This window comes from Crotalus tigris, unplaced genomic scaffold (assembly GCF_016545835.1).
Source record: "Crotalus tigris isolate CLP2741 ecotype Arizona unplaced genomic scaffold, ASM1654583v1 scf7180000017969.2108049, whole genome shotgun sequence".
In the NCBI taxonomy this organism is placed as follows: domain Eukaryota; kingdom Metazoa; phylum Chordata; class Lepidosauria; order Squamata; family Viperidae; genus Crotalus; species Crotalus tigris.
In genome coordinates, this window is record NW_024096751.1 from 1028849 (window position 1) to 1044275 (window position 15427).

General features: G+C 35.1%; 1 protein-coding gene across 1 annotated transcript in view; it reads right to left on the bottom strand.

Annotated features, from left to right (window-relative positions):
* LMBR1 (limb development membrane protein 1) overlaps positions 1 to 15427 on the bottom strand; it is a 69887-nt gene that overhangs the window by 16970 nt on the left and 37490 nt on the right. Inside the window, exons 6-10 of the mRNA XM_039345670.1 lie at positions 9007 to 9133; positions 8402 to 8470; positions 4479 to 4543; positions 3837 to 3909; positions 1153 to 1233 (exon numbers count right to left, since the gene is read on the bottom strand). Coding sequence (XP_039201604.1) covers positions 1153 to 1233; positions 3837 to 3909; positions 4479 to 4543; positions 8402 to 8470; positions 9007 to 9133 — 415 coding nt within the window. The remainder of the gene's footprint in view (positions 1 to 1152; positions 1234 to 3836; positions 3910 to 4478; positions 4544 to 8401; positions 8471 to 9006; positions 9134 to 15427) is intronic.

A 15427-nucleotide genomic window follows, 5' to 3' on the forward strand; every position in this document is an offset into this window, starting at 1 on the left:
GTGAATGGCATTCTCAATGTCTTCTACAGCCTAATATGAGACACAGGATGCCAGCTTACAAAGCTCTTTGATGTGCCATGACAGGATTCTTCCTATAGTTTTAATCTGATGTTACACAGGCTCTATTATTATGGACAGCATGGAGGCTCAGGTTAAGACCCTGGACTTGTCAGCTGGGAGGTCAGCAGCCCAAGTTTGAGACCCCATGTCCTTGCCCCAGCTACTTCCAACCTAGCAGTTCCAAAGCATGCAAATGCAAATAGATAAATGGGTACTACCTTGGTGGGAAGGTAACAGCACTCTATGACATCATATTGGCCACATGAGCGCAAAATGTCTTCAGACAGTACTGGCTGAATGGCCTTGAAATGGAAATGAGCAATGCCTCCTACAGTTGGCAATGACTAGTGCAGGAAAATCTGCAGGGACTTCTTTACCTTTCCCCATTTCTATTAGAAACGATTCTGATTTAAAAATAATAATAATAAGGAAACAGAAGTCAAAATAAGATCATTATACTAGTGCAGGGATAGGCAACCTTGGCTCTTTTATGACCCGGGGACTTCAACTCCCAGAATTCCTGAGCCAGCCATGCTGAGGGGAAAGTGAGAGGTTTCCAAGCTGAGCTATGGTGGCTCAGGAATTCTGGGAGTTGAAGTCCACGGGTCATAAAAGAGCCAAGGTTGCCTATCCCTGCACTAGTATAATGATCTTATTTTGACTTCTGTTTCCTTATTATTATGATGAACTTTTATGAAGTCCACGAGTCATAAAAGAGCCAAAGTTGGCTACCCCTATACCATTGTAAAGAGCCATGGAAATATCTTTGGAGAAGGAATCCAGAGGCCATTAGAGGAAAAAAGTTTCTGATTCCCTCAGTCTAAGAAGAGGAGACACAGACAGATTTGTGAGACTTTGTTAATAGCAAAGTCTTCTTGTGAAATCTGTTTCCAGATCTGGTCAACCTTGAAGGGCTGACATTCTGGAAATGTCTAAATATTACACTAAAAGGATATTTATCCAATATATGCCTAAAGTATTTTTTATAAGAACAGTAGATAATATTTCTTCTCATACTTCTAAAAGTAAAAGAGGTTTTACTCCAAGACAAAGCACAGTAGATACCAAACCCCCCAAAAATGAGGCAATTACCCAATTTTGTTTTCATGCTCTTCATATTATTCAACTCCTGCTCAAGTTGTTTTGTATTGTACTCCACGGCGGAAAATCCTCCTGTGCCAAAACAAAAATACCATCACCTCTATTAAAATATTCCATCAGTAGTACCCAACCATTTTCCTAACTACAAGAGGAAAAATAGATTACAGTAAGGAAAATGTCTTTGTAAAGTATAAATCTTGTGCTCTAATGGCAGTTTTTACTCCCATTACAATACAGTTTCTTAGATGAAACAAAGGGGTGGGCTAAAGAAAATGGTTTTAATATGTGGTGACAAATAGTCAGGATTTTTTAAACAAAATTTATTTAATTTTAAAAAAAGAAATGGGCCACACCCTCAGATAGCCATTTAGCCATTTCTAAACAACCAGAGGCTGTGGTTCATGTTTTTTTTTTTTAATTAAATGAATTTTGCTTAAAAAATGCTGACTATTTAAGTTTGAGACTTTCTTGAAATCTCAAACGAACTTAAACAAAATTCACTTTTCACTATGGTAACTAAACTAATTATTTTATATATCCAAATATTTGGATGCTCAATTGTGAGCCTCTGCCTTAAATTTACATATTCACCACTTATATGGGAAATGCATCAGATCCTTAATATTCATCTTAATTTTTAAAAAAATAACCCTTACAACAACAACAACAACACACCCCAAAATGATAGCAGCATAGAACTAATAGAACTAATCCTGGTAAATTTCCAAGGGAGGAAGCAATATTTTAGAGCAATCAAATCACATCTCTGGAAGAGGGAGCAAAGTATTGAATGCAAGCTATTCAAAGCACCATGGGCTCTCAACTTTATTTCAAACAAGCACAAAAGTTTAATGATTGCATTGTCTGGCCAATAAATCAAATTGGTAGACAGAACTTGTTCAGACTAGTCATGAAAAATTAGAAGGGATTCTCCAAGAAAACCACAAAGCAGCTCATTTAAGGTCAATTTAACAGTATTATTTTGTTTTTTTTTTTCGGTCCCAACATAATATTTCAGTACCTCAAAGGAAATTCTAGGAGTATCTATTTGCATTCCCTGTAGGTGATTGGCAGTTCAACTCCAATTAGTTCAAAATTACACTGTTACTAGTGTGCAATAAAAACAACACCTTTCATCTTTCTTACATAGGTTAGAATACCTTCAGAGCTAATAACTTTGATCAAATAAGTATTTTTGATCCTGCTCCACCCGTCTCCTGGGATTCAGGAAAACTAATAGCTAACAGCAACTTTTCCTTTTTAATATAAAGAAAGCTTGAGCTTTATTCTTTTCGTGCACAAATAATGTGGGTATTAAAATACAATACATTTTCTCTCCTATTTCTTTAATAACAAAACAATTTATGCAGACTAACCATTGCAGAGATAATTTTTCTTCTCAAAACTTCCTGTGTCAATAAAATTATATGAAATTTGAAGTTCAAAAGTACACACTTTCCTAATTCTTTATACTATGTTTAAAAGTGAGAATTTTAAAACACACAATTAATTGTAATTCAGGATTCTGCAATTTGATTCCTATTAATGTAATACTGGATTACACTGGATTCTAATTTACCTACTAGAAAACTATTAAAATTACTTCCAACATTCCTTCTACTTCTCAAGGGGTACTGCAATCCTTTATTTATAATAAAATCAGAGTATCTGCTAAAGTATGATTTAACATCTATGATATGCTTACAGTTTGATCATATATATATATATAATATAATCATATATATATATAATTCTCAGAACATATAAAGAATAGATATTATATAATATATAATATATATAATAATTATATATTATAATATATAGATATTATATTATATTATGGCATCAGGTTGCAGAGTATGGTTTCGAGAGCACTCCAAAAGTTGCCACAGAATAATTTTAAATTTTACCAAAGGATCAAATGTTAAAATCCATGAAAAATGAATCAATTTTTTCTACCATTTGTAGAATTCTGCTTTTAGCTTAGTCAAATTGCATGATTTGACTACATATAAGCAAGCTATAGAACAAACCCTTTCACAATTTGTTATGATTCAATATTGCATTTATTTTCCATTAAGACCTGCAAAAGCCCTAGTCAAAAATAACATATGACCAGTGTTACCTATAATTTCTGTACAACCAGTTTTGTTTCTCTGTTATGCTAACTTGCTATTTAATTCGTATTAGTTTATGATTTTTTGGGGAATATTTAATTATAAAAGAACTGAGATAGTACAATGTTTCTGGGTCACAATCAGTCATTACACGCATGCTGAAAAGAAGAATATTCTTTCTTGTTTATTTATTTACCTGGGGTATTTTTATCCCATATTTATTACTTTATAAGTAACTCAAGATGTCCAGCATAATCCAAGACACCTTCCTCCTTCTATTTTCCTCACAAGAACAAACCTGTGAGGTGAGTTGTGCTGATTCAGAGACTGGCCCAAGATCACCTAACAGGCTTTCATGGCTAAGGTGGGACTAGAATTCATATTGCCCTAATTTTTAGGCCAGCACCTTCCCCACTAGGCCAAACTGGCTCCAAACTTACACCAAGTATATGGTGTTCAGGATTTCTGAAACTAGCATCCTCTGTAAATACTGGAATACAACTTCCATAATACCTAAATGCAATACTAAAAATGCCAGGCTGTAGTAAACATACTTACCATTTAACTTTCTCATTATAGCTTCTTCTTCTAGACTAATAATATATATCTGCTCATCCAAGTCTTCAAGAATCTATGTTCAGATATACAGATACCATATCAGATAAAATATTTGAAGATTGCATACAATTTATTATAAGAGAAAAAGAGAACTAGAGTCCTTACCGAAAAAAACTGGATATATGCAAGATCAATGTGAATTGATGTTCATTTGCCTAAAGCTGCAAGCTTCCCTGATTAAACAATACTCAAAGTTGAAATAATCCAACAAAACAAATGAAGAAAAAAAAACCTTTGCTATAATATCTGCAATTTCACTTTGTATGTTGCCCAAACTGGGCGAGCATGTGAAGCTTCATTTGTGCATACGCGGGAGCTAGGTTGCATGTGCAAAACCATCCCCTCCACCACTGCTGCCGTCACTGCTCCAGGTCCATGGACCCAGAAAGGTTGGAGACTACTGCCCAAACAACCTATGTCAGGGTAGGCAACCTTTATGACTCATGGACTTCAGCTCCCAGAATTCCTGAGCCAGCCAGGAATTCTGGGAGTTGAAGTCCACGAGTCATAAAAGAGCCAAGGTTGCCTACCCCTGACCTATGTCCATATGTTAGTTAATAATTTAACATTAACAATACTTACCGTTGGCTTTACAAGCAATTGTCCCATCACTGTAAACATACGGGAAAGTCCTACTGGTGTACAAACTGTAGAGGAACACACATATTACCTATCATCTTTGATTCATTATTCAAAATTACAATATCCTTATCGAGAAGTTTTCATTTTAAAAAAGCCAAATACCTCAGATCTTCTTGAAGAAGTTAAGTTAGCATCTTAAATACATAGCTATAATCAGGGCTTTTTTTCTCATAGAATGCCCAGAACGGAATTCCGGCACCTTGTTTGGATGGAACCTTGTAGGGTAGGCAAGGCGGGTTGTATGACATGTGTGAGTTCCGGCACTTTTTTTTTTTTTTTTTTACAAAACAAGCACTGGCTAAAATTAGGATTAAACCTTATACTTTACTTTATCTAATTTACATTTTTACCAAACAATAAACAGTCTAACAGCATATTCTATAAAATAGTTCCAGAAAAAAGATAAGAATTGAAAGAAAAAAATTAAAGTTTTGTATTTGCATTTGAAGTTTTATTTTATCTGAATAAAATAAAAAGAAAAAAGTACCCTACAAAAATGTAATGTAAAAAAAACTTGGAGATTTTAAACAATTCATATCTGAAAACCGGAAATATATGGAAACATAGAAAACTGACAACCGAAAAAGATCAAGCTGTCCATGAAGTCTGCCCTTTGAGGGCTTTTTAATTTTATTTTATTCATTTATTTTAATTTTATTTTATTCACTTTACCAGATGATGGACCTGGGCAAGTTTAATCTATCAAGCATATTATTCTTCAGTGTTCATTTTGCAGAAATATCTAAAGCGCTCTTCTTTTCCTTGTACTGAAAATATTGTCACTTTGCATAGATCAAGCTTACGTCCATTTATTAATCCCATCATATTATAAGAAGTTATCGTATATTCCGGCGTATAAGGCGACCCGGCGTATAAGACGACCCCCGACTTCGGCGGCGACTTGCATGCCTAGAAAGTCGTCTTATACGCCGGAAACTACCGTTATTTCTGGCGTATAAGACGGCGTATAAGACGACCCCCGACTTCGGCGCCGATTTCAACGCTTTTGAAAGTCTTATACGCTGGAAAATACAGTACTATTATTGTGATGTAGTGTGTAAAATCCATGTGGAGTTGATAACTTACAAGAGGCAATTCCCATGTTTCTTTGTATTCACTGTTCTAAACTAAAGATATTTAATGTTACTTTGTCATTATACTACAGGTAGTCCTTGACTTAAAACCACAACTGAGCCCAACATTTCTGTTGTTAAGTGAGACATTTGTTAAGTGAGTTCTGCCCCATTTTACGACCTTTCTTACCACAGTTGTTAAGTGAATCACTGCAATTGATAAGTTAGTCACCTGGTTGTTAAGTGAATCTGACTTCCCCTTTGACTTTGTTTGTCAGAAGGTTGCAAAAGGAACACAGCAACGGTCATAAGTATGAACCAGTTGCCAAGCATCTGAATTTTGATCACATAATCATGAGGATGCTGCAAAGTTTTAACAGTGAAAAAAGTCATTTTTTTCAGTACCGTTGTAACTTTGAATGGTCACTAAATGAACTGTTATAAGTCGAAGATTACATGTATCTTACATTCTATATTTCTTATTTCATGCTTTTGGTAGTTTTGGTGTTAAGTATAAGTCAGAATTTCTCTATTTATATATACTGACCTAAGTATTATAATAGTACATTTTGGTGTCTAATGCTTAGTATACAAGACTAAAAAGACATGGAGAGACGAGGATGGTTAGGCTTGAGAAGAGGTGATTGAGAGAGGAGACAAACTGTTTTCAAAATCCTGAAATTATGCTAGCGTTTCTTAAATCTTTTATCTTCATGACTCTTTCCTACTTTTAAAACTTGTTAAGAAACCCCAAAGAGCTTTTGTTTATATGTATTATATTTATTGAGATTTGCCATTTTAAATTTTAAAATTGATTCATTCACAGAAATGAATCATTGTTGAATAATGTAAAAAATAACAAGGTTAGATATTAAGATATTTTTCATGAAAGAATCCTATATGATTTTCCAACAAATATAGTAATGAGAAGAGACACTGTTTTCTATCTTTGCAAATATATTCAATATATGGCAAGTAATTTTGATATTGCAGACCTTTGAGAGGATCTTGAAGGAGCCCTCAGGCTATATTTTAAGAAACACGGCTACAGAGGTTTAAAATCTGTTCTTTCTTGTTCCAGAGGACAGAATAATGGATTTAACCTACACAAAGAGACATTCCAAATAATTTCTATAAGTAAGAATAGTTAACAGTGGTTCAAAACTGAAACCAACGGACCCAGTGAAATTTTAGGCTCCACTTTGCTGGAGCTCCAGCTGGAGGCTACATAGGCATTTGTCTGAGATGATTTATATTGTTCTCTTTCTTTTCAGGATTTCATTATTACTAGTCCAGCATACATGTGGGCTGAACAGCAGTGTTAAACATTACTCCTACTTCTTACTTTATTTATTTATGAGACTTATATACCACTTTAAGCGCAAGCACTCTGTAAGCGGTGTACACCAGTAAGCAATGTATATATATATTTACATTGCCCCCAACAGTCTGGGTCCTCATTTTACCTACCTCGGAAGGATGGAAGGCTGAGTCAACCTTGAGCCGGTGAGATTTGAACCGCTGACCTGCTGAACACAGTCAGCTAAAGTGGCCTGCAGTACTGCACTCTAACTACTGCGCCACCTCGGCTCATTTATTTATTACTTATTTATTTATTGCTTCATTAGAGTTTTTTAAGCAACTTTACTAGGTGTGTGTGTGTGTGTGTGTGTGTGTGTGTGTGTAATTTATTTTATGATTGATTGTTAGGTACCAGGTTTACCATCATGGCCTGAAGGAAGGGATGAGTGTTTAAACGCGCCATGAATCATATGAAGCTAGGTCAGTGATGGCAAACCTTTTAGAGACCGAGTGCCCAAACTGCAACCCAAAACACACTTATGCATCATTGGGTGCCGGGTGGGTGTGGCCCATTGGCTGGGTATGGCCCATTGGCTGGATGTGGCCAATTGGGGGGTGTGGCCCATTGGGCGGGCGTAACTGAGGTGGTAACGGCAGACTGGGTGGGACTAAAGAGTTCAATCAATCAATTCCAACTTTGCAAGCTATATTTTTTCCGCGAGAAGTTGAAATTGATTGATTGATTGAACCTTTTTTTTTTTGCACATGGCAGCAGAGGCCTAAAGCGAAAAAGTTTTATAAAACCCAGCTGAAGGCCTAGGACTGGGGCGATGGCGCGCGTGCCCACAGAGAAGAGTCTGTGTGCCGCCTCTGGCACCCGTGCCGTAGGTTCGCCACCACTGAACTAGGTGAATTATTAGCTGCTTCACACCATTATGTTCCAAGGAATTTTTGAAACCCTGGAAGTAATGAATTAAGTATTTTAAAAGAACATAAGTATTTTTTTTATCAGTGACAGCTAAAGCAATACATTTTAGAAAGCCCAAGTTCTATAGGACTGTGCCAAATGCTTAGAAGTATGGCAGTTAGTGGAAAAGAATCTCTCTTTGAAATCTTAAAACAGCCTCATCCTTAAAAGACCTTTTCAACTGCCTCAAAAGCTTCCCCTGGCAATTTGTATCTATGTGCACCTTGACCAACTTGTGTGCACACCACCAACAAAATGGCTGTGCAAGCAAACAGACATGCAAATAACTAGGAGATGTCTTCAAGCCAGCTAATTCTACCAAAGAACAGGGTTTTTCAGCAAGTTGTAGAGATATGTTTCTGTCATGTTAATATTTTAAAAGCGCCTCTTTCAAATGCTTGCACAGGGCTAAGGCCAAATATAGGATACTCACACAGAAAATAGCAAGTGTCTGATACCTGCATTGAAAGGCCAAAAAGTCTTACTAAATATTATTTCTAATATATGTATGGAAAACTTACGTAGAAGTAATAAACACCCCATCAAAGATATACAGGAATATAAATAAGGGAGGTAGAATTCCCAAAGATCTGAAATTAAAGCATATATAATTTAGTATATTATTTCATCTAATATACAAGAAAGTATGAAAAAGAATGTTTTTGTGTATTCTATTACTGGCCTCAAATATGCAACAACATTCTTGCTAATAAAAATATAATTGATTAAAGGCAATCACTATCTCTTCAAATGATTTTTTTTAAAAAAAAATCAGAAAACAAATCTCTCGGGGAAAGGCAGATCATCCAGAAGATCCAATCTCAACTTCTGCAAAATCAAAACACTTTCTCTTGCTCTCAACTGGATTACAACTTTTCAATTAGCATTTTATACATTTTTTTATTTATGACATTTTTGGTCCTGAAATGAAGAAACAAATTGTCACCGTTATCCCACGCAGCAGTTATCTCAAACCCAATCCCAAGTGAAACATAAGATGGGAAGAAATAAAATATTTAAAAAGCTTAGAATCTAAGTTAGCCTATAAAAATGTAGATTTGTTTTGTGTAATGGCTACTCAGTTACCTTTCTTTAGAAAAGCAGAACAGAGAAAAGATTTTCTTACCATACAAGGACTCCATACTTGCAACATCATTGTCTATGAGAGCTGAAGCTACCCACACAATTCCAAGGATAAGCAACGCAAGAAGAATCAGCATAACAAGGGTTTCCAAAATACGTGCTTTGATTCCCTATTAAAAAATAATAATGCACAAAATAAAGAAGAAATGGATGCAAACATAGATATATTGATACTTTCTTAAAATTGGCTTTTTTTGAGAAGCTAAACCAAAATTGAAACAGCTTGGAGATTTTTTTTTATAATCCTTAATAAGTATCGTCTGTTCTATTTTTATTTATTTTCATTAAAGTTACTCATGTTAGATTCACAAAGGCTTTTTTTCATTAAGACATTTAATTTGGTAGCTATATCAGCAAACAATACTTTGAATTTCAAACAAAATAATAATAAAAATTTGTTTCCTATCAAAGCAAATTAGTCTGAGAATTAATAGGTCCGCTATAACTTCAGTTACAAATTTTCTTACAACGTTTGGAAAAAACTTTATCTGCTCCATGTAATAGCATCAAGCATAAAACCGTTATAAAATCTAGAAAACAAGTTTAAAAAAAAAACCACCCAAATAATTTCAACTTCTATTCCCACTACACATCAGCCCAGGTGGAAGAGATGCAAATGCAACATGGCTTTTCTCTTAGATCTCTCCTAGTTGAAGAGATGTACTGCTGTGGAGAAAAAGGCAGCCAACTCTCATTAGAATTCCCAGTCCAAAGTTTATGGTGCCAAGAGGCTAAGCAGTAGGGCTCCAAATGTTAAATACAGGCAATCCTCAACTTACGACCATAATTGAGCCCAAAATTTATGTTGTTAAATGAAACATTTGTTAAATGAGTTTTGCCCCATTTTACGATTTTTCTTGCCACAATTGTTAAGTGAATCATTGCATTTGTTAATAACATGGTTGTTAAGGGAATCTGAATTCCTCGAGGTATTGCTTGTCAGAAAGTCGCAAAAGCTGATCACGTGATTCCAGGACACTGCAACCGTCATAAATATGAACTATCTGAATTTTGACCATGTGACCCTGGGGATGCTACAATGGTCGTAAGTGTGAAAAACAATGTCACTTTTTTCAGTACTGTGATAACTTTGAACGGTCACTAAATGAATTGTGGTAAGTTGAGGACTACCGGTACCATAATTTAAAATCAAGCACAGTACCGAAGAGAAAACTAACAGTAAGAGCAAACATTATCTATTTGTTGTCCGTGGCTCAAATAATACAAACGTTTTTGGAGATCATTTACACTCCAGGACAATGTTTTTAGACTTAGCAACTTTAAGATGACTATCCCAAAGATGCTTTTTTCACAAGACTGGACTTTCTTGGTTTTGGGTTTTTTTTTTTTTCCTTTGAAGACATTTCACAAATGCAAATGACCAGCTGTCTGCAAGGAGTATAAATCTTTCTATTCCCCCACTATCCAAACAGAGCTGAAGAAGCTTCTTGGATGAGAAGCGAAATGTCTATAAAGAAAAACAAGTAAGTCCAGGAGCCTTGTGAAAAAAAAAGCATCTTTGGATAATTATGGTCTTGGAGGTCTGAGAATCCCCAGAGACATTTAAGATGACTGGACTTCCACTCCCAGCCAGCAATGGAAATTAGCCAAAATTGTCACTATTATGAAGCAGGCAATTTACAGTGCTAATAGCAGCTTTTAAAATGTATTTTGGCATATTATGAAGTAGCCTTGCCACCAGTTTTGTTAAACTTTAGCAATGCTAACTTAATTTTATGCATTGTGCTTTCATAAAATTTATCTGTTGATCAACAGTCTGTCACTTGCATATTAAAACATGAAGCCAACCAGTTTCATTTTTAAACAAAATATATATATTGATTATTCAATGTAGAAAAGACAGCAGTGATGGGGTTAGTTGACATACAGAATCTGATAAAATACTGCTGTATGTTTTTTGTAACAAACATTAAGATCAAAACATTATGTAGGCTAAATTTCCTTGAAAAGCTCCCAGCACGATTCTTCCTTCTTCCAATATCTGTTTTCCTTTCATTCACAAAAAAAGGCTGCACTAAGAAACATCTATGTGCCACTAACACTAAACCAGTGTTTCTCAACCTTGACAATTTTAAGGCATGTGGACTTCAACTCCCAGAATTCCACAGCCAGCATGGCTGGCTGTGGAATTCCGGGAGTTGAAGTCCACATGCCTTAAAATTGTCAAGGTTGAGAAACACTGCACTAAACAACACGCTTCCTTAATCACTTATTTCCAGCAATTTATAAATTGTCAGTGGCCAAAAAATAAGCAAGCCCTAATAAAGGAATGCAATGAAGTGTCCTTGAGACCTATTGCTTTTGCTTCCTACTTCTTTTTCTGTCTCTTTACTAATGAAGGCCTGATATAAATTAGCTAGAAAAGGGGACAAAGTCATCTGATCACAAAATACAATGCAGTCGCTTTTATTAAGTTTGCCAAAAGGAACATAAATTAGGACAATTTGAAATTGTAAAACAGGATAGAAGTATATTAAAACAATGTGTGCTCCTCTTCCATTGTGCTGTCATGTTGTTCAGCTTCACAGCTGAACATCTGGCCTAATTAATTAAAGAAATTGCTACCATTTGCTTTTATTAGCTAATGGTTTATAGCCACAGCAATAGCACTTAGACTTATATACTGCTTCACAGTGCTTTACAACCCTCTCTAAGCAGTTTACAGAGTCAGCCTATTGCCCCCAACAATCTGGGTCCTCACTTTACTGACCTTGGAAAGATGGAAGGCTGAGTCAACCTTGAGCCGGTCAGAATCGAACTGCTGGCAATATCCTGCAATATTGCATTCTAACCACTGCACCACCATGCAATAGTTAGAATTTATGTCCTTTATTAAGCATCCTCTTTTGATGTTCTTGGTTAAGCTCTGAATCCACAGATTTTCTCCACTGAGTACCAAATACTGAAATATCTGGATGCATGGCACAACTCAGTTCTACAATTACTTCCATAAAAAGTTATTCAAACCTTCCCATCACACAACAGTTAGATTTATTCCAAATACTTATGCTTCCATTTGTGTAGGCAGAAGAAATCTGCTTCAGCTTCATTTTGGGGAAGTGGGGTAAATGACCTAGTACAAGATATAACATAGTCCTTCCATCAGTAGAAGATGCTTTCTTCTTAGGAAAGTACTTCTTGCTTCCAAGCCCCACACCACCAACTGCCTTTTTACATGATAGACACAACTAGTCAAACAGAACCATCTGAGGTATCTTTTTCCTCAATACTCTAAGGTGAAAAAAAATCTCTTTTTTCAAAAGTGCAAGCTAACCCCTCTAGGCAGACAATAATCTGTCTGAATTAACAAAATAGTTTAACTAAAATCCTAGAGAGAGTCATGCTCAGTTTCGTTTTTCAAGCAAACACTATACCTATCCATGATGAGTGACCAATTTCTATATATGAATCTTGATGTTACATTCAAAAAAATTATTTAAAAATGGTTGCCAAAAGGGATTGATATGAGACAATAGTTGAATCCTAGGTTATCATGAATGAACACCATTAATTGGCATTTAAATTTGCTGGTGACAAAGGCAAAATAATCATTTTTAAAGGAACCAACAATATTAAAACAGGCATAACCATGATCATGGCCATTATTACAGAAACAAATTAGTACAAATAGTACTATTTCCTGTACTGTAATAGTACAGTAACAAATAGTACATTTGCCATACTACACATAACACTTGCCTATGGAAAAATAATGTCAGTGATGGGACTTCCTTAGGAACATGGCACACTAAACTCCCTTTTTACGAACAAAACAAAAAAATGCAGAAAACAGAGCCAACAACTTCAACTAAGAACAAGAGGCTGAAGAGCAGATCAGGTTTTGTTTTATAACAAATTTTATTGGTTTTTTAACTTTTACAACAGAATGCTCAAGATACGCCATGGTCTTATTACTTCAAATAGCATTTAAATCTCATTCAAAAAATTATCATATCTAAAAAAAAAGAACACACCTATTATTACACAAAACATCGTCTTACTAACTTAACACACTCAATTAGTTGTTAAAGCTATCTGAATTTCTAAAAGCGTCTTTCATATTCTTATTTTCATTCCATTACGAAATAATTTTCATACAAATAAACATATTGTTCAAGAAAATATATTCTTACTCTGTTTAACATATATATTCTAATAATCACAAATTTTCAACTCTAAATCTTAATCCTTAAATCAGTCCATATTTCTCAAAACCTTTCTAATCCATTACATATAATTTTAAATTTCTCTTTTTAATCTTATTCTGGCTTTCTTCCTACGCCAAAAAGGCTTCCATAACAAAGCCTATATTTCAGCAAATAGATCTCCTAGTATTGCTTGTAATATCATTTGGGTTAGTAAAAGACCTCCCATCCTGTTTTTGATGCCTGGTTCCTGAGCAGATCAGGTTTTTTTGACCCTGCCTGGAAAAAGAGACGACGAGAGATTGCCCACATTCTGCTCCATACAATTATTCCTCAACAATGACAAGGCTGCAAGGCAACTGCAAGGGAATCTGCCATTCTTGCCTCAGCTAAGAATTGGGGGGGGGGGCGTCTAGGACAACTTACTGTGGCCAATTCACTGTGGGACAAGAGTTACAATAACATCGAAGAAATGTTGGAACAGAATAATTAAAGAAAGGATGCAAAAGGAGGGACAAAATGAAATGTGAATGACAAAAATTAACATCGTTTTTAAATTATTTTAAATAATTAAATTGAATTGTTGAACTTGCCACAGTTGACTGTGACAAGTTGGCCATGGCAAGTTGTCCCATTCTGCCACCGCTGGAGCCTTCAAAGGACAATATATTTGCACTTCTTTTGCTAACCATATTTGGAAATTGCCTATTAACTTGAAATAAGTTAAACACCTTCAAAATGACAAGGCTGAAAACACTGGGTGAATGTCCCCAACCCTTAATGTAACAAAATGAAACTTCATCTTTATAAGTTTTAAGAATTCAAAATAGCAAAAAGCTGTAGAAAGTTTTAAAAGGATTAAGGGCTCAGAAAACGTTGGAATAGTTGATTTTGAATATCAAGACTTTGAAGTTAACTTTGAAAGAATAATCACTTTCGATACTGGGGATGTAACAAGATAAGGAACTTGAAATGGTATTCAGGGACATCTTTAAAGAATTGCATCAGGACTTTGAATCGACAATCTCAGCAATACTTGATGTTCTTATGAACACATGATCCCAGAAGCAGCTGTTACACCAAATAAGCTGTTAAAGAAAAATATTTGGAACAAAATCTATCCAACATAATTGAAAAAAACATGAACAAGACTTTGTCATTAAATATACAAGAAAAAAAACCAGATGAAGTTTTAAAAATTAAGAAGAAAATAAAAATGCCAGTCCCAAGAGCAATCAGAATTTTTTTTTCTTTCTAGACTTACAAAAGAGGTTTGTTAAGATTGTTTTACAAAAAGAAGAAACATATGGTAAGTTGCTTATTTGATCAAATCGTTAAAATGGAATTTGTTATTTGGGATGTTCTCTCTAGAACAGTGGTTCTCAACCTTTTTAATGCCTTGACCCCCAAACGGTCGTAAGTCGAGGACTATTCAACCAGTCGCAAGTCGAGGACTACTCAACTGGTGCAGCCCCGTTGGCAGAATGGGACTTTGGCGGGCTCAGCAGGGCAGAGACTGCCTGGACAATTCCTATTGGCTTTTGAAAGCCAATAGAATTAGACTCTATTCAAGAGAGTCGATTCTATTGGCTCTCAAAAGCCAATAGAATAAAAGGGAGTAGCACAGCTAAGGAAAAGGGGGAAAAAATGGCGGACTGCGTTGTTTGGCGACCCCCGTGAAATGGTTGTTCGACCCCAAATGGGGTCCCAACCCACAGGTTGAGAACCACTGCTCTAGAACTTGCTGACATCTGGATTGGAAAAGATGTTGTATCCTGGATTTGCTTGCAATTAAAGAGGTGAGATATGGAATGATGAGTTTTATATTTATTGTTGTTATTATTTTAGGGTTCTGTTTGGATTTCTTGGAAACACCTGGATTGGAAAAGATGCTGCCTTTTGGATTTGCCTATAGTCAAAGGCTGAGTTGTGAGATGAAGAATCTGTTTATTAATATTAAATTATTAAAATTAATAATTTTACATAATAAAATTGTTTGCAATATGTGGAAAATTTTATTATATTTTATTTATAACAAGAATTTCTTCACAGAAAATATGTAAAATATATATTTGAACTATAGGAAGATTTAGACTCAAACATGTTTGCAAATTACTTAAAAGATTTTTTGAAATAATTAACTCAAAAATTGGGAAAGGGTTAAGGGAATTAGAGACCAATATATGATCCCATTACCTGCAAGATTCTAGACCAGATCATAAAATAATCTGTATCTTG